Genomic DNA, 20,001 nt, shown 5'->3' with positions numbered 1-20,001 from the left:
CTAAAATTATACTCCAAGAATGTAAAACTCTAGACAAGCACACATACTTGCAGTGGAACTGTGGCTCGGTTTACGTGGAGATGGGCAAGGGTAAGCAGGTCCACAAGGATTCTAATTCCATTTGAATCCATGAGATCCTTAACATTTTTCTAGAAGACAAAAACATTTTTAATCTAAAATGTTTCTCTCCAGTATGTACTACTACCTAAAAGCTCTCTAAAAAGAGAGTACTTGGAATCTCTTTGGAAAAAATTAACATACAAATGATAGTACTTACAGGATTTTATGCTCAAGGAACACAAATTTAGATAAAATTAAAAGGCCTATATCACAAACAGATTACATAAAAAACTTTTACTTAAATATATTCTGAGCAAAAGAAAACAAAAATAAAAATAAGCAAATGAATTAAACTCTGGCAGTAAAAAACAGCCATGTAAACTCTCCGGTTCTACAATTATCCTGCATTTTCCCTGGTTAATAAACAAATTATTCTACAATCAGAAATAAAATCTGGTATAGTAAAAAACCTTCTATTGTTCCAATATATTGTTGAAACATAAGATAAAATTGGTAATTTCTTAGAAGTTAGGAAGAGATCACAATTTAAATTTTCTTAGGACTTATTAATTATACTTTGTTTTAAAACATTTGCATTATTTACTAAAAGAATAAAACTAAGCAAATTAGTATCAAAAATATAATAACAAAAACCTGTTCATACTTTTTTCCAACATCTGTCCGTTTCTATCACAAGTTTCGACACGTAAGCACGTTTATCTGGTGCATGTGTGTCTCTCTATTTTTATCACTTAATATATACATACTGACGTAGCAAATTAACTAAAACAAAGTTGATTCACATTAGTCTTATGTGTGAAGCGATAGTGTACCTATGGCTACTGATAAAGTTCATTTACGCCACTGTATTTTTTACGAATTTCAACAAGGAAGAAATGCTACAGAAGCATGTAGAAATTTATTGAAAGTGTTTGGTGAAGGTACAGTTTCTGATAGGACATGCAGAAGATGGTTCAAAAAATTCGAAACAGGTGATTTCGACCTTTCTGATAAGCCACGTTCTGGGTGACCATCTTTGATCGATGACAATGTTGTTAAGATCATGTTGAACAAGATCCTTTTCTGACAACATCGGAGATCACAGAAAGGCTTAATTCAGCTCAGCAAACCATTTCAGACAATATTTGGAAGATAGGATTGGTGTGGAAATATATTATTTAATAAAGTTTATTGACAGTAAGAAAAATTATTTTGTTTTATTCCAAAAATGGACAGAACTTTCTGGTAGACCTTTAATATTACAACTATAAATTCTGGTTAGAAACAAAAACTTATTAAAATGTCTTTAAAAAAATGTGAAGATTTAAAGTAACTTTTCGTTTTGTCTTCAAATTATCTGAACATGTATATTGATAAAACACATACTGATAAGTATACATCATCAAAATGTACATTGATACTTTCCATTTTCTGTTGAGCAATTTACTTTACTTAAAATCTAGTCCTTAAAAAAAACAATCTATTGCCCAAAGAAAAATCAGCTAATGATTTCTCATTATTGTCCACTAAGAATTTTTTATCATTAGTTTAATTAGTATATGTAATATCAGGATAGAATATATAAAACCTCTGACAAAAAACTCTTCCCTCTAGGGGCTGAAAACACACAAAACTTTCTGAGCTAAGAAGATTAAGAAAAGAACCATGTCTGGATAATTAACTGAAACTATAATTATCTTTTTGTTACTTCTTTTAACTTCAGAACAACATATTTATGCAAAAATACTGTACCTTATTAAGGATCAACTTGTTAAGGAAAAGGATCAATCTATCTCGTTCAAGTTTATCGGTGCACTATTGAAATAAGTGAGAATTTAGTCAGAGGTGAATAGAAAGACAAATTAGACATTATCATCATTGGACAAAATCAACCAAGAGCCAATAAGAAATAATGTCATCTTTTAAACATAAAAAAAGTCAGAAGATTGTCAATTAGTACAATTCCTCAATGTTTCCAATTCTCTGAAGTTTTATGTAACTTCTCTAATCTCCTTTAAAAAGCAGATTATCTTAAAATTAATAAACAGATTACTTTAATATATAGCTTTAAGATTATATGTAAAAATTAAAATAAATGAATTGGCTCAAATGATACTCTTAAATTAGGTTAAGTATTCTAAATAATTGATTAATGATGTTTCACATAAATCACATCATGATAAACACAAGCAAGAACGAAAATTTATCTGCCTAAATTACAAATGCTATGTCACAAATATTCAGGTTCACTACAGTAACATGAATTAGGATTTGGTATAACAGCAAACAATAAGGTTTTTACTTGGTTATATTGTTTTCTAAGTATGTTTTGTGACCTTCAGAATCAGTTTTCTAATCTATAGCTGAGGCAGTTATAATAAGCACTGATGGTAATTTGCAAAACTGGTGAAATGGTCCTAAAGCAGTAATCTAAAATTTACATCAAAGTATAGGAATAATGTAAACATAAATGAATGAATAAAGTGTATACACTATAACAAGTAGGTAACACTCAAACTTGAGTTGCGTGATGGATGAATTGATCAATTTGTTCTTTCCAGCTACCTGCTAAAGTGTTAAGTGACTAACTTCCTAAAATAAAATTAAAAAAAGGTGCTAACTCATTTCCCTTTTACTGGCTATCATTGTAGTGTTGAAAAGTTTTACTATTTTCATACTTTGAAATTTACTATAATAGCATCAGTTAAGATTTTTCCAAAATGGAAAACCAAAAGTGTATACGACTCTAAAGGTCACTATTTCTTTTACACATCCGTCCAGCTCATCCATACTTAAAGATTGACAAATGGTTCACTAAAATGTTCAAAAACAGCAACTGAAAAAATAAATTGACATGGACAAACACCAACCCATTAGTCATTTTCCTATTCATCTCATTTATATGTATATATAAATAAGTATAATGTAAATCACAGAAAAACTCATGCAGAAAGTTATGGTCAAGGTGACCAAATAGAATTTAAATGTAGTTTAAAAAAGTTAACATGTACCCCTCCCCATGTAGCCCAATGATACTTTCAAACAGCAGTCTCCTCAGACGATATCCTTACCCTCTCTAACATTCCAATGATATATCGTGTATCTGTAAAAGGTCCTATTTCTTCATGACATCTGCCATAAACAATAGCAAGGGCTTGTAAACATAAACACTTCATGTTTACTTTTGGGGTGAGCAGGAAACGATGATAGAGCTCATTGAAAAATTCGTATCTAGGTTTAAAAAAAGTGTTCACAATAAAATTAGCCATGAAACTAACAGTGAAAACAAATATACAGTACTTCTCCCTTTGTCCTTGAGGGACATGATCCAAGACCAATAGTGGATGCCTGAAACCACAGACAGTAATGAGCCCTATATTTACTGTTTTCCTATACATACATACAATATCTATAATAAAGTTTAATTTATGAATTAGGCACTGTAAAAGATTAACAACAATTACTAATAACAAAATAGAACAATATAATGTACTAAAAGTTATGTGAGCATGGTCTCTCTCTTTCAAAACATCTGATAACTAAGATGGTTACTAAGTGGAAAATGGGCAGTTGGCAAATACATATAACGTGATATAAAGGACAAAGGGATGATTCACAGGACGGACAGGACAGCACAAGCTTTCATCATACTACTCAAATGGTGCACACTTTAAAGCTTATAAATTGCTTATTTCTAGAATTTTCCATTTCATATTTTCAGACTGCAGTTGACTGCAGGTAACTGAAAGCACAGAAAGTGAAACTGCAGATGGGGGGGATGAGCATAACAAGATATAAAGAGTAGCTTACGATCTCTTAATTGATCTACTTTCTTCATTCTCATCCTCCTCCAACAGTAATCTCAGGTAATAGTCTCCTATTTTGATTTCCTCTGCCAGGCACTCATATTTAACCTTTATTAGGAAAAGCAAATTATATTAGTTTACAATAGATTTTTGCCAAGTTCCACATAATCACTTCTTAAATTCTGTGAGAGCTCAGCCTTTACTTTTTTTTTTTTTTTTTTTACTTAAAGTGAGAGGCAGGGAGGCAGAAAGATTTCCACATGTGCCCTGACTGGGATCAACCCAGCAAGCCCTCTACTGGGGCAATGCTCTGCCCCTATCTGGGACCACTGCTCCACTGCTTGGCAACCAAGCTATTTTAGTGCCTGAGGCGAGGCCATGGAGTCATCCTCAGGACCCGGGGCCAACTATGCTCAAACCATTTGAGCCATGGCTGCAGGAGGGAGAGTGGGGGAGAGGAAGAGAAGGAAGACGTGAGAGAGAGAGAGAGAAAGAGAGAGAAAAGGGAGTGGAGAAGCACATGGTTGCTTCCCCTGTGTGCCCTGACCGGTAATTGAACCCAGGACATTCATATGCCAGGCTGACACTATATGTCTGAGAGCTCAGCATTTTGCAGAAAGAAAACTGATCATTTATTAAAATATGTGGTAATTCATTATTATTTAATGTGACTCAATTCAATATTAAGAGTTATACAACAATTTTATGAATGTAAAACTTGCTGATAAAAATTCATAGGACTACGTGAATCCATGAAACTTGAGAGAACGGAGAATCAAAACACTTTTCAAGGATAATCTGCTTCATTCCCTTACTCAGCCATGATCAAGCAAGGTGTAAATGGCCGTGCCACAGTGTATCCAACTCACACAGCTACTGCAGGTCTTCCCTCATCTCCCCACATATCAACTACATTTTATGACATATTTTTATACAGTCTTCACTCTCTGTATGTCAGATCACCCCACACTACAAACAAGAACAGCCCATGATCAGGAGCTGAGGCAGCATCATGACCCTTGTACTCAGGTTGCTTATCTTAAATAAAGACTTGCAAGCAATTATAAAAAGAATTTCCTGACCAGCTTACCAAAATTTTTCCAAAGCCTAAAATAACTGACTTCTAAAAATACGAACTATGTACTATATATCCATTTCACTTTCTTTATATACATTCTGAATATTCAATTCATCCAACTTCTATATTAAGCATATTCTAGCCATCAAGTATACAACAATTAACAAACATAAGAACTTCTGTCCTTACAAAAGTGGCACATAAAAAATTATGGTAGTTGCGTGATAGTAAGTGCTACAATATGAAATAAAGCAGGGAAAGGATATAGAGAGAGTATGTGTCTGTGTGTGCATGCATGCTGTGCACATGCATGTGTATTTTTAAATAGGGTGGCTAAAGGAAGGTCCTCTCAGATGACAACATTCAGTAAAAACCAAAAGGAGATGAGAAAACAAGTTATGTGGCTACCCAGAGAAAAAATGGAAGCAGAGAGAAGAGCAAGCAGAAAGATCCCGAGTCAGTCCTGCTGGGTAGATCATTTGGTAATAGCATCATCCCAATACGCCAAGGTTGTGGGTTTGTTCCGAGTCAGGGCACATATAAGAATCAATAAAGGCATGCATAAATAAGTGGAAGAACAAATCGATATTTCTCTTTCTCTCTAAAATACAAAAAGGGAGGGAGGGGAGGGAGGGGAGGGAGGGAAAAGAGGGAAAAGAGGGAAGGGAGGGAGGGAGGGAGGGAGGGAGGGAGGGAGGGAGGGAGGAAGGAAGGAAGGAAGGAAGGAAGGAAGGAAGGAAGGAAGGAAGGAAGGAAGGAAGGAAGGAAGGAAAGAAGGGTAAAGATTCCAAATCAAGAACATGAATTTGGTGTTTTCAGAGAAGCCAGTGGCTGGAACAGGAGTGGAAACATAAGTAGTAGGCGATAAGATCAAACAAACAATTCCTGGGGTTAGGGGGAATACAGAGCCTGTCTTGTCAGTCATTTTTAGGAGCCCTGTTTTTACTAAGGAAAACAGGAAGGCACAGGAGCAGCAGAGGGCTTTGAGCAGAGAACTGACATGACCTACTTATCTTTTAATGAGATTACACTGCTGCTATGTTGATAATAAATTGTACGGAGGTACAGGTGAAAGCAGAAAGTGCTACAATCCCAGAGAGAAAAGAGGGTAGGGTTCTAGATATATTCGGAAGGTGCACTGATTAGGATTCCCTGACAAATTGGATTTCGAGTATCAAAGATATGATTTTAAGGGTTCAGACCAGAAGAATGAGAAGCCATTATCTAAAATCAGAAAGACTGCAAGAGAAGCAGGCTGCGGGAAAGAACAAGAGCTAAGTTCTAGATGCTTATTAGATATCCAATTATAGTATAAAAGTATGAAGTCTAGGAAAGAAAGTCTTAAGCAGGAGATAAAAAAAAATAAGGACGCTACCAGTTAATTAAAAAAAAAAAAATTCAAGCCACGAGAATGGATGAGATCCCTGAGGCAATGATTACAAATGAAAACAGGTCCACAAACTGACCCTTTGGGGCCAACAAACATTTGGCATTTGGAAAAATAAAAAGAAAAGGAGCAAATAAGAATGAATGTCCAGTGAAGGAGAAAATCTAGAATACAGACAACCAAAACCAAAGTGAAGGAAGTCTCTTAAAAGGAGAAAATGAGAAAAATCAATCATTAAATGCTTTGGAAATGCATTTGGGTTAAAGATCAAAGGCTAGTAGGTCATGAGCAGGTTCAAAGCTACAACTGTAATAAGAGTCTAAATTATACCACCATGTTTCTTGTTCTTACACTGTCATTCCTCACAGCAATATTTTAATAGAACAGCAAAATATGGTCAGATTCAGAACCAAATTACCACAAAAAATTAAACAAGCTACAAAGAACAAGGAGAACAGGCTATGTTCCCATGTAGAAAGGCTCTAAAGAGAAAAGAACAAGCAAAGAACAGATCTGGAATGCAGAGAATCAAATTTAGTAAAACAGCTACACGATTCTCAGGTACCAAGCCAAGTTACTTAAAATTATTTTTTTCTTTTTGTTTCATGCATAGATTATAAAATTTCCAAAGTTTCCTCCATAAAAATTAAGAGGAAAAAGGTAAGGATATATGTTATATAACTATAAATTTTTAAAAACACTCCAAAAATAATACATGCTTATTTAAAAAAACAAACACTACCGTACTACAAATATTAAACTTTACCTCAAATTCATGGTGGTTCCAGGAGATTACATTAGCACTACCAAGCTCTCTGTCGATATTAAACGCTCGCATTTCAGATTCAAGGCTATCTCTTAATTCTTCTCGTGTCTTGAAATTCCAAATTAGGTTTGATTTGGCATGGTCCTGACCAAATCTAACGGACATACAATCAGCAAAGAGTAGGAAGAAAAAAACATTTCTTAAAAAAACCTATAAATTCCTTACCACATTTTATAATAATCTAGAAAATAGTAGAAATAATAAAATTGAGCATGTATAAAGAAAAAAATAAAACTTCTGCAAATCACAGTAAAATGTTAACAGTAGACTGTTGGTGACAGGTATGCAGCTATTCACTGTAACATTCTTTTACCTTTTCTGCATGTAAATTTTCATAATAAAATGTTGGGAGGAAATGAACTCAAACTATAAAACAAATCGGTATGAATTTCTTCGAAGATTAAAAAAATTTTTTTTAATTTAATAATTTTAGAGAGGAGAGAGAGAGAGAAAGAGAGAGAGAGAGAGAGAGAGAGAGATTGATAGATATGGGGGAGAGGAACAGGAAGCATCAACTCCCTATGTGCCTTGACCAGGCAAGCCAGGGTTTCAAACCAGCAACCTCAGCATTCCAAGTCAACGTTTTGTCCAGCTGAGCCACCACAGGTCAGGCTCTGTGTGAACTTCAAATAAGGAAATAATATTTCAATTACAGAATTTATTGCTAATATAAATTTCAGCTAGAAAATAATCATATCATAATAAGGATCAAATTTCGGGTTAGGGAAGATAAGATTTTCTGGATTATTTGATAATCTAGATCAGATTCTTAGAAACTATCTACGAAAGAATACTGCTAAACTGCCAAGCTCTGGTTGATATTTTCAAAATATCTCCCTTTTTTTCCTGGACTAGTTTAACCACTGTAATAAATTTGGACACAAGTCTGAACTGGGGATGAATAGGCTTCACATCCATTCACTTTCAGTCTGTAATCCTCCTAGAAAGTCTGACATCAGAGTTCCTAGGGGCACAACACAGTTGAGAGATTCCTGAGGAAGAAAATCAAGGCATATTCTTAAGGCCATACTAATACTAAATGCATACTATACACTTTAAAAGTACGGTGGGAAGTTTTCAAAGCACATTATTTTCCTTTTTTTAGCCGAGGTATAATAGGTCAGCTTCCAGACTGAGTACTGTGAGTTATATCAAAAAAGTTTTATAAATTCCCCAAAATATATTTTTCAGAGTCCTTTTATGTATGGGGGGGGGGTAGAGCAGAAGTTAAAATAGGAATAAGAAGGGTTTGCTATATTAGAGAAGCCAGAAAAGTATATGAGGTAAGCTAACATGGATACACATTTTCCACTAAGACTCCTTATGTTTTCATCATTTTCCCCTATTGAGACTCCATTTCCAACAAGGCTTGAAGAAGTTATAATACAGCTATTTCTAAGCAACAACAGTATTTTAATAAACCTTAAAAAAAATTTTAAAGTAACTTAGGCTCTTCAGTCTACCAACACTCTATAAAAGGCCTTAATTTTATTAAAGCGTCACTAATCATACCAATCTTTGTGGGTACAGTTCTTGACCTTAACAGCATAAAAATACCTGTAGCATAAAGCATTAGCTCCAAGCAAGAAACAAAACAACAAACACACTCTGATTCCTCTGTAATGGAAATGCCAAATTTAATGTTTTGCTGGTAAAAAGTCCTAAAGTTTACCTATAATAGAAGAGATCCCAATTTGCTTCTATTTTTATTCTTTGTCTTCTCTTTCGAAGAACTACTGGCTTTTGATTTATATTCTGGAAAAAAAAGAAACTTCATAGAGCTCAATCTGGGGCTACCACGGAGGCTCAGTCAGAAGATCATCACTTTACTAAGTGATGAGAAACATTTCCTTCATCAAACTGTCAGAAACGGAACTACTGAAATAAAATCTATAAAATATGAATACAGAATATTAGATTATATGATAATATAATACTTTGTCAGCATACGTTTTTATAGTGCAGCTGAAATATTTTTGTGTGGCCTAAACTTATATTGTTACGGCAATGACTAATAAAATTTATAACAGTTAAAAACAGTGACTTGTTTTAAACATTTACATGCAGTTAAGACAGAAGCCATGGGAAAATAATAAATGCAAAAGATTACAGGTTATTAAACTATTACCAAAGCCAAGAGAAGCAACTATAAATTGAAAATAGCTAATAGACAAGAAATATGTATCTACATTCAGACACGCGTGAAGTGAGGCTTGAATTTAATTTATTAGACTATCAAGACAACTCCACATGCCAGGCAGTTTTAATGAATTTCACACATGTAGCAGGAACTTAAACTCACCATATTGTTTCTGTCCTGAATTTAATTATAAAAAGGAAAAAAGAATTTTTAAAGAAAATAAATATAAGAGAGTGAGCCTATATCTGCTAAGTCATACCTATTATACAAATTTTAAAGGATGTCACCAATATAAATCACCTTCACTTTATAAGACAGAAAAAAGGCCCACCTGCTTCTCAAAAGACTTAATTTTAGGCAGTTATAAGGCCATTTAAAAATTCAAAAAAGCTATGGCCCTCTTCCAGAAAAAGATATGTTGTAAGGTTTACAACTAGAGGGGAAATTTTTAAAGATTTCTTGAAGTCTATACATGGACTACAGGTTAAAAATCTCTGCTTTAAGTAAACCTGTAGATATTTCAGACGTGAAAATTCTAACCGTCAATGTGACAGAAACAAAAAGTAGAAAGTATAGAATAAAATGTAAAAGCCTGTAACTTCATTAAATAAGTGGCAAATTACATAAAATAAAGCAAGAAAAAGACCAGACACAGAGAGAATAAAGATAAGATGAGTAGTACATTTTAAAAGTAACTGCTGTTTGAAATATAAAACCTATGGACTACATGAGAAAATGTGTTCTATAAATTTTAATTCTATGCAATATCATGAAAACTAATATAAGGTGAGACTTTAATGAAATTTATATATGATTCAAAAATGTAGTACTGACAAATCTTTTTTAAAATCTTAATTGAGAAGTACCTTTTCCAATTTTCCCTGCTCTCAGGACAAAAAGCTGGACATCTAGGGTAATGAAAATGTAAATGCTATACAGAAAAAGGTAAACAGCTCTCCAAAATCTGAGCTGACTGATTTAGATACTTAGGCTAAAAACCCCAAATGGCTAAACAAATCCCTAATCTGAAATTAGCATAAATAAGTAATTTTATATATTAGCCAAAGGTTATTATTAATCCAACACAAAACATTGGCTATATATAGAACTAACTTCATAAACATACTGATTATACATGAAATGCAGTTAATTTCAAAGACTAGCCAGTTAATCTTAGCAATGGTTAATTTTTAGATTTTAGCTGAAGCATAAGATCATCCCAAAATTTGGTGTTAATATTTATGAATAAAATAAGCACAAAAGTTATTCACTGTTTCATTAAAAAAATTAATGTTAAAAACAATACTTGGCAGAAATAATTACTTTGCTACCAAAGTAACTTTTTGACCAACGTTTATTTATTTGGTGTCATTATTTACTCAACACTTTAAATAACATCCCATGTAAATGAAACCAACAGACCAATAAAACATTACTAATACTAAAAATATATTTCTTTCTCTCTGAACTGTTGTTTTTAAATAACAGATGTCACCCACATTTCTAACTGAACTAGCTTTGATTTTCATGCTTAGGCTGGTAAATGTGATGTATGAAATCTGATGACAAAAACTTCTTTTCAGTATAATTATATTTAACAGCTTGAAACAACTGTTATTTTAGAAATGTAAGGTTTAACCATCTGAAATCAGAAGTTTGTAATTTTTAATAACTGCAAAACTCATTCATATCTGTAGATTTTCAACTGCTCAAATGCTATAGCAACATTATCACGATAAGACATGTAAACAGGGAGGGGCAAAAGTAGATTTACAGTTGTGTACACAAAATAGTTATTCCTTGTGTTATTTATTAATTTTTGTATTATTTCCCATACAACCATAAACTTACTTTTTGCCCCAACCTATATAGTGCTTTTATTATTATCTTGCAACCTTATAGGATAGAGAAGGAAGGTAATGTTACTCTTACTTTACTAAAGAGGAAAGAAAGGTTCTGAAAACCCATAATTTGCTACATGGGATAATAAATGACAAAACCAGGCTTCAAATGTAGGTTAATCAATTCAAAATTCAGTATTCCTAGCCCTTTGAAAGCCCGTCTAATGACTCTTTATATTGTATATAGCACTCATACAAATTAGCATTAACCCATTACGCTCATTCATGTTCTAGAACTTTAGTTTGGTCTCAATTTCAAATAGACACACAGACTCTAATATACTGCTCACAAAAATTAGGGGATATTTCAAAATGAATATGAAGCGATAAAATATTCCCTAATTTTTGTGAGTGGTGTAGATGGTTAAAGGAAAAGAATTTAAGTGTGGTCAAAAACCAAACAAATCATGAGATCAATTCAACTTTTACAAGACTCCATTAATCGCTCTTAACCATTGCACATTCCCTTCTAAATTGAAGAATGTGCATTACTGAATTAGGTTCTGCGGCACATGCTGCCAACTGAAAGATGAGACTAAAACTATTTCAGATCTGACCTTGATTTGAGAAGCTAATATTAAAAATTTTAAGTACACACAGTAAATTTAATTTAAAAATGTGTATCTCATTTCAAAAACATTTGTCTGGCTAGCTCTGAATTAAGAAGCTAAACAAGAAGGATGTCCTTATTTTCATACTATAAAACAAAGTTCAGAGAAGGAAGGAAATATACAAAGAAATGAAAAAGTATTAAAACTGGAAGTTATGGAAAAATATTAGCAATGATTCAGAAAACTAAATTTAAAAAAATTCATATGAAAATATAAATCACGGGTAGGCAGCATTTCTTCAAGTGTTCAGTCAAAAATATCAAACTACCATCTCTGAACAGCAACAGCAAAAGGAAATTTCAGATATACGAAGTGCTAAGAGTTTTTGGAAGCAGATTTTATTCTTACCTCTTTTTGTGCAATACCCATTCTGTCTCTCCAATGCATCAATACAAGATCCACTTTTTCTTTGGCAAATTTTTCAACTTCTTTAGCAGCTTTTCCAGCTATTCTTTGCCACTCTGGAACTTTATTAAATTTTCCATACTGATCCTGTAAAATAATGTTGAAATCCATTATAGTCCTCTTTGCAAATTTATTATAAAACTGTAAGTAAAGCTGAATCACACTATTCATTTAACATGATTAAATAAATGCTGAATGTTAGGGCTTAGTGAAAAAATAAAAGGTGACAATTTCCACTGTAAGTTATCCTTTTTGTTCAAGAAATCTTAACCTTCTACTTAGTTTTCAAGATGATTCCTTTTAGAGAGATGGCAAGATGCAATTGAGAGGTAGATGCAGACAGAGAAACGTGATAAGGACAGAAAAATACCACCTAAGAGAAAGTAAATAACGAAATATCTTGAAACATGCTAAGTAATTTTCTCAGATACCGAAACCTTAATAATTAAAATAGCTTTGTATGAAAAATAATATGACTTAAATTATTTTTTTAGTGTTGGTCCCATTTACCAACATTTATCAATTACATATTATATGCAAAACATCAGATTACACATTTGAATTTTTTTTTCTAAAATTTTTAGGTTGTATCAGACGAAAGTGATCTTTCATTCTGAAAAGATACTTAGGACAATCATATTTACCATTGCTATTTTCACATTATCTCTAACATGCATCCGATCAGCATCCTTCTCAGGAACAGAATCTGAGCTGTCCAAGAACGCCAGCAAGCCTGGCGGCTAAAAACAACAAACAAAAACAAGACATAATCCATTTTCAAAACAACTGCACAAAAGAAAATTTAGCCTTCAAAACCCAAGTGAATACTATGATGTCGTTTTATAAAGGACAGCATCCATGTTAAGGCAACTCCTACGATCTTTTAAATTAAAAACAGACTTTAAAAGACCCTTTTAATAGTATAAATAACTTATCAATAAAATTTTACTGGGCAAGAACATATAACGCCAGTTATTCAAGTGACTTACCAAAATGCGCTTCAACAAGTTTGTTGCAGTTGCATTATCAGCTGTCCAGAGTCCCACTAAATGTCTACTTAGCTGTCTGAAAAAAGCAGACGTTGAGAAAGGTTTGCTGCTTTATCTCAGCTAGAACAGAAAGGAATTTTTAAAAACAAAATATCACATAAGAAATACGACTACAGTAAACTAATCATTCTGATGTTAAATATTAAAAATTAATCTTTTAATTTGGAGATATATGAAATAGTAATGCAAATATTGCTAACACTTTAGAATTTTCTCCAAATTAAAATTCTTCCTGTAATAAACTAATTCTCATGGACCTGAAAATGAAGTACATTCTCACTCCAATTAAAGATAGAAAGAAAACTAGATTTGATACAGTTAGGTTGCATAGCAAGTCCTGACACAGTGATGATCCTAGTATTCTTACATTTTTTTGGATTCTGAACATAAAATTCCACAACTATGTTCTAATATAACCTTTTTGACAAAATCTGAGATACAAAATATTTTCAGTTTTGGAGTTTGGACAAAAACTTAAAACCCTTTAGAGCAAATTATTCTACTGATCCCACTTTTGAACTAAGAGCATATTTTGGTTCAGCACTGGCCAGACAGCTCGGTTGGCTGAGCATCATCCTGAAACACAAAAGTTGCAGGTTTGATTCCCAATCAGGGCACACAGAGAAACAGACTGATGTGTGTCTCTCTCTCTCTCTTCCCCTCTCTAAAATCAATCAAAAATAATAATAAAAGCATATTTTAATTCAAAATGAAAATTCAGATCCATGTTGAATCTATGACTTATTCATTTATCTTAATCTTCATGATGACTTTGTCTCCTAAGCTGGAAGCTCCTCATGAGCAGGGAATATATTTTATTCACTGCTGACCCTTCTATGCTTTGGTAGGGGAATCACACGCCATTTGCTATAAGAATGGGCATAAAACTTGTGAGGGAAATAACCAAATAATCACCTACAGTCATATGTATTTATCCATGTTTCATTCCCAGAAGAAAATACTTTAATAGGAAAGCGAAGCTATACTTTGTTCTATCACCAATAAAATGAACATCACTATAACTGTTCATTCCCATGCCTATCCGAAAGCTAATACACTGTGTCCGTAAAGTCATGGTGCACTTTTGACCAGTCACAGGAAAGCAGTTTCTGTAGGATGATGTGGCAGCATGTGCGCATGTGCAGATGATGACATAACACTGTGTATAGAGCAGAGCAGCCCACGGCCATGCCAGTTGAGATGTGGACGGTACAGAGGAAAGTTCAGTGTGTTCTGTGGCTTGCTAAATTCGAATCCGTGACCAAAGTACAACGTGAATATCGGTGCGTTTATAACGAAGGGCCACCACATAGGAATAACGTTATTCAGTGGGATAAGCAGTTGAAAGAAACTGGCAGTTTGGTGGAGAAACCCCGTTCTGGTAGGCCATCAGTCAGTGAAGAGTCTGTAGAGGCTATACAGGATAGCTACCTAAGGAGCCCTAAAAAACCTGTGCGTGAGCCCACATTGAACTGCACTGAATAGATATGAAACTGGGAGAGTTTTCCTTTTATTTGGTGCAGATTTCATATTTCTATCGTCTTTAGTTGCTTTCCTGTGACCGGTCAAAAGTGCACCATGACTTTACGGACACACTGTATAATGAAATGATTATAATTACACTTATAATTTCCTTCATTGGTATTTGGTAGGTATCATATCAATAATTCCTAAGAAAGTTTTAATTAGGGATAAAAGATAACATTTAATAATGGCAATTTGTAAAAGAGCAATACAAAATCAAAAGTAGTAATTTTTCAATCTGACGGCTTTTCAATATTGTAACTGATCACAGTAGAAAATGTAACTGATTATAATAAAGAACACAAGTAAAAACCTAACATGGAGGTTTAATGAAATACATATCAAGTAGTCTATTGTTATGAAAGATTATGTCTAGCATTGCTAATAAGGCAATACACCAAGGAAAAAAATCTTTTTATATCTTTTTGTCCTCTCAGGCAACACACAAGATTACTTTTGTGGCGAACATATACAAGTGAGGGATGCAGATAGCTTCTTCTAATAATATAAACAGCAGAAAACTATTAGCAAGACAACAGAAAGACATCTAATAAAAATGAAGACAAAGAAAATTTACAGTATAAAGTAAACATAAGCCAGCAATTTATTATGTAAAAATCAAAAGAATATAATTAAAAAGTCACACTTTTTTTTCTTTTTCTATGTGAGTCATGAGTCCTAATATGGTGTGCTAAGTGTCTCTGAAAGGATCAAATGCTGGGAGTTAAATTTTAAAGGGCTAGATTTCATAAAGCCTGTAGTAAACAAATAGACTTATATGCTTCCTTACATTTGAATATTATAAAAAGAATGATTTGCCAAAGGGAAAATTTTTATAAGAGGTTGAGGATTGGTTTATGTTAGGTTGGTTAAATATTATGGTTTTCTTGCCTGACCAGGCGGTGGCGCAGTGGATAGAGCATCGGACTGGGATGCGGAAGGACCCAGGTTCGAGACCCTGGGGCTGCCAGCTTGAGCGCGGACTCATCTGGCTTGAGCAAAAAGCTCACTACCATGGACCCAAGGTCACTGGCTCGAGCGGGGGTTACTCAGTCTGCTGAAGGCCCATGGTCATGGCACATATGAGAAAGCAATCAATGAACTACAGTGTCGCAACGAAAAACTAATGATTGATGCTTCTCATCTCTCTCCGTTCCTGTCTATCCCTCTATCTGACTCTCTCTCTGTCCCTGTAAAAAAAAAATTAAAAAAAAAATTATGGTTTTCTATATTCTTAAAATAGAGTACCTAATTAAAAATACTTAAAAATTGTGCAAGGTTTACATATGGAGTCATCCGCATGCAGGGTGGCTAGATGCAAGTACAAGGAGAAAAGGCCTGGGCATGTAGCTCTAGTTCCATAAGCTTCCAGGCACTCTTTTTCCATGTTCTAGTCCCATGACTATGCACGTGAAGCCTGGTAATGGGTGGGTGGGGGGCAAATACATTTCATTATTTCACCCCAAGTTATTCAAGGGCAGAAAAAATGATCATTTGGGCACAATCCTTTTATAAGGAAAAGGAAATGAGATAAATCAAAAGAAAATAAAACATTTGTGTAATTCAAACACTTATTTGGTTTGCTTTATGAAATATATCTGAATCCATTCTCTAATCAGCAATTTACAGCGAATCAAATTCAACCTACCTATTTGTAAGCATCCTTTGATCTGAGCTTATTGTAAACATCGCCGTATGCAAATGTCGAGGTAAGGCGCCTTCACTTAGGGCAAGCTCCTGCATTTTTGTAGCAATTTCTTTATCACCTTCCTTTGGAAAAAGGGTAAAATGATCCCTAAAGCAGCAATCTGAAGAAAGCTATCCTGACTCGGTAAAACTAATTTTTGATCTCTAGATAAAATAATTATTCAGTATACAATATGACAAAAATTAAAACTGCAATCTCAGTTACCCAAAAATAACAGAGGTTAGTAGTAGTACAAGTAATTTTAAAAATATTATTTGCCTTTGGAATGAGGTTTAAATGTTTCCAGGCAAATTTATCTTATAAATTATGGTTTGCTTAATTTAATATTAAAATTGGGTTAATTCCCTGAGTATGTAATAGCCAACAAAGGGAAGAGGTAACACAGGAAAATCAGTAATTTCTATCAAAGGCATCTTACAAAACTGGTTGTTTTTATTACTAACAATAGAATCATTTTCAGGGTAAACAATTATTTTTCTAAAGAATGATATGATATAGGGACAGTTCTTTTATGATTTAGGACTACTAATCAATGGTAATCACAGAACTATAAATGAAGCAAGCAGTGTGGTATTTAAGACAATCTGTTGAAAAGTAAAAATGCTCACAATGTTACTGAAAAAAATACAAGTGTGTAGTACAATCGAATGTGTAGTATGTATACAAATATACATACAGCATAAATATATACATATATCATTTTTAAAAATAAACATGTATATATACAAATATATACATAGTATGTATATGTACGAACAAACAATCTGAGAGGAGAATTTAAAAAGTGCTAATAGCAGTTATCTCCGGATGTTAGAAATACAGGTGATTTTATTTGTTCCTTGTATTTTTTTTGAACATCCTAATGTTTCTTCAAAGATCATATACTGCTTTTACAATCAGAAAAAAAAAAACATTTTAAGATACTTGCCAGGATTTCGGTGTATATAATAAATAGTCTTCCTTAAATAGACATCAATTCTCGTCACTGGCTATGAATTTGACATGTGTGGCTTGTACTGAAGCCAAAATTGGCATTTTGCTTATACCTGGCACTCAATATTTCTGCTTGAATGGCTATATAGTGGTGGAGAAGGTCAGGAATACACTGTTGTTTGGTCTCTTGACCCTAACTGTCTTGGGCTACTGCATGCTCTGTAAATGAGAGATGTGGTACTTACTTTGGAAGCTAAAATGAGCATAGAACCCATTAACTAGAGAGGGAACATTAGCCTTTAGTTGCATATACACAAAAATGCAAATAAACTTCAACATTCCATTAGTTTATTTAATACCTATATATAATTTTTAATAGTTACTTGAGTATGCTAATTCTGTGCTCATTATTTAGCTACATGTTATATTTGAGATACAATCACTGAGATTTCAATAAAAGGGCAAACAGCTTTATATTTTATCCAAATTACTACATGCCAACAAAAGAATACAAGAATTCAAAAGTCACTTAGACTGATATCATTGTAAACATCCAGTACGCAAGCTGACAATCACAGCCAGCCTCAACTTCTAAAAAACACAGGTTAAAGTGACTATATTAGAGAAACAATATCCTGTGTCTAAAAATATCATATCCTGATCTCTTTCTCTTAGAGGTTAATTACAAATACACTTTAGCATGAGGAACTAAGTTTTGTTACCATTCTTATTTGATGTCATTTTGCTATAAACTAATTCCACTAAGAGACTTATATCTCAGTACCTAAAGATTTCAAAACCATCACAAACAAGTCTCCAAAAAAGGAAGCATGAAAGAATTCTAACTTTTAATTCTTTTAAAGTAAAACAAGTAATTTAGGAACAAAAAGATTTTTAGAAAAAAAAAAGCTTTATTTGCTCTAAACCCACCTAAGAACTTAAATCTTCTAGCTTATTGTTAGGAATTGTTACTGCAACTGTTTTAAACTAATTTCTAAATAAAAATTTAAAATGATTTTCCTTACACAGAAAACTGCATAATTCCTGTAAAAGATTAAATAGTAATTTTGTCATCTTCAGTTAAAATAGCCAATCAACATTCAAATAAGTCTAAATTTTCAAAACTGTTCTCTTACCTCTATTATTGCCTTCATAACCAATCCAGCTCCCTTGACAATTGCCATGGAAGGATGCTTTATAATAGGACAGAAACATATTAGAGAATGAAATAACTGCATTGCAACATACAGGAGTGAGCAAAAGTAGGTTTACAGTTGTAATACAAACAAATAATATAATAAATAATACAAGAATAAACTGTTTCATGTACTCAAAACTGTAAACCTACTTTTCCTCACTCCTGTATTTAGTGTTCACTCCTAAGGAGAATATATAATTTTTATAAAAGTATAAGTCATAAAATTAGTAAAGGTATTCTTAAAGAGCCCTACAAACACTATAAACATAGAGTTTACATTCCTAATAGCTGACTTATTTGAATAATATGCATTATACTTATTGGATTATACTTATTTGAATAAAGCTCAATATTAAAAAAAGAAATTAATGTAAACATAAAAATATCACACACACATTATAAATACTTATAGTATCATATAAAATAACAAATGCTTTCAATTGTTTATAAACAGCCTGCTAAAGCTCATGTTATTATTTGAGAATTTGTAAAAATGAGAACTTTGGGCCTACTAAAAAAACAAGCAAACAAACAAAACCCATTTTTCACCACTTCTAAGATGGAAAAGATAGTCAACAAAGTAAAAACAGTGATCAAATGGCATCAACAGAGCTCTACAAGAACTAACAAGAAATCTGTGGAATTAAGTGTCCTAACATGATAATGGACTAAGCTATATTTCTTTATCAACATTACTACAGAAGCACACCTGTATTATTTTAAAAACAAACTCACCCCAAAAAGGGGTTCTCTTACATTAGTTGTATCTGATAAGAAAAATACAAGTTCTCACCTGAAAGAGTTTAAATAGAGTTCTTCCATTGGATGCTACCATTTCTAAGAGCATATCAAACTGCTGCCCTTCTGTCGTCTCACTATATGGAGCACAGAGGGCAAAAGTAAGGAAGTCCAAGAGTGAACTAATAACGAGGGCACCAGTCCCATGACCCTGAAACAAAGTAACATATTGCCTTAAGACCAGGACTTCATTCAAAACATAGCAGTAATGTGCTCCTTTCTGTTATTCTGTATAAGTAAACATTTAATCTTTCAACAAGAGGTTCAAAGTTTGAAGTAGTACTTGTTTTACAAATGTAGCAAATCCACTGTTTACCATATCTCAAAAGGAAATTAAACTTCAGTCAAATTTCAAGAGAATAATGAAGATTCCTTAAACATGTATAACTAGTTAATGTGTATTTGCATTAAAAGCCATCTTTGACAACACTTGTAAAACTCTGACAATGTGCTCATGCTCCTTCTAAGATGTTATATAGATTGCTCATTTCTAAAATTGTTAACCAGTGACTGAGGAACAAAGATTAAACTCAATTTTTTTATTTTAGATCAGCTTATTTTATAATGACATTTTAAA

General features: G+C 33.0%; 1 protein-coding gene across 3 annotated transcripts in view; it reads right to left on the bottom strand.

Moving 5' to 3' along the window:
• DNAJC13 (DnaJ heat shock protein family (Hsp40) member C13) overlaps positions 1 to 20,001 on the bottom strand; it is a 134,174-nt gene that overhangs the window by 56,296 nt on the left and 57,877 nt on the right. For all 3 annotated transcript variants that reach the window (XM_066244407.1, XM_066244406.1, XM_066244405.1), the window contains 12 exons: positions 19,420 to 19,575; positions 18,565 to 18,621; positions 16,436 to 16,557; positions 13,204 to 13,279; positions 12,859 to 12,954; positions 12,158 to 12,301; positions 8,830 to 8,912; positions 7,098 to 7,251; positions 3,871 to 3,974; positions 3,132 to 3,291; positions 1,813 to 1,875; positions 48 to 149 (listed from right to left, as the gene is read on the bottom strand). In XM_066244407.1, the coding sequence (XP_066100504.1) occupies positions 48 to 149; positions 1,813 to 1,875; positions 3,132 to 3,291; positions 3,871 to 3,974; positions 7,098 to 7,251; positions 8,830 to 8,912; positions 12,158 to 12,301; positions 12,859 to 12,954; positions 13,204 to 13,279; positions 16,436 to 16,557; positions 18,565 to 18,621; positions 19,420 to 19,575 (1,317 nt within the window). The remainder of the gene's footprint in view (positions 1 to 47; positions 150 to 1,812; positions 1,876 to 3,131; positions 3,292 to 3,870; positions 3,975 to 7,097; positions 7,252 to 8,829; positions 8,913 to 12,157; positions 12,302 to 12,858; positions 12,955 to 13,203; positions 13,280 to 16,435; positions 16,558 to 18,564; positions 18,622 to 19,419; positions 19,576 to 20,001) is intronic.

Source organism: Saccopteryx bilineata, chromosome 10 (assembly GCF_036850765.1).
Source record: "Saccopteryx bilineata isolate mSacBil1 chromosome 10, mSacBil1_pri_phased_curated, whole genome shotgun sequence".
NCBI lineage: Eukaryota > Metazoa > Chordata > Mammalia > Chiroptera > Emballonuridae > Saccopteryx > Saccopteryx bilineata.
This window is presented reverse-complemented; position numbering and strand designations above follow the sequence as displayed.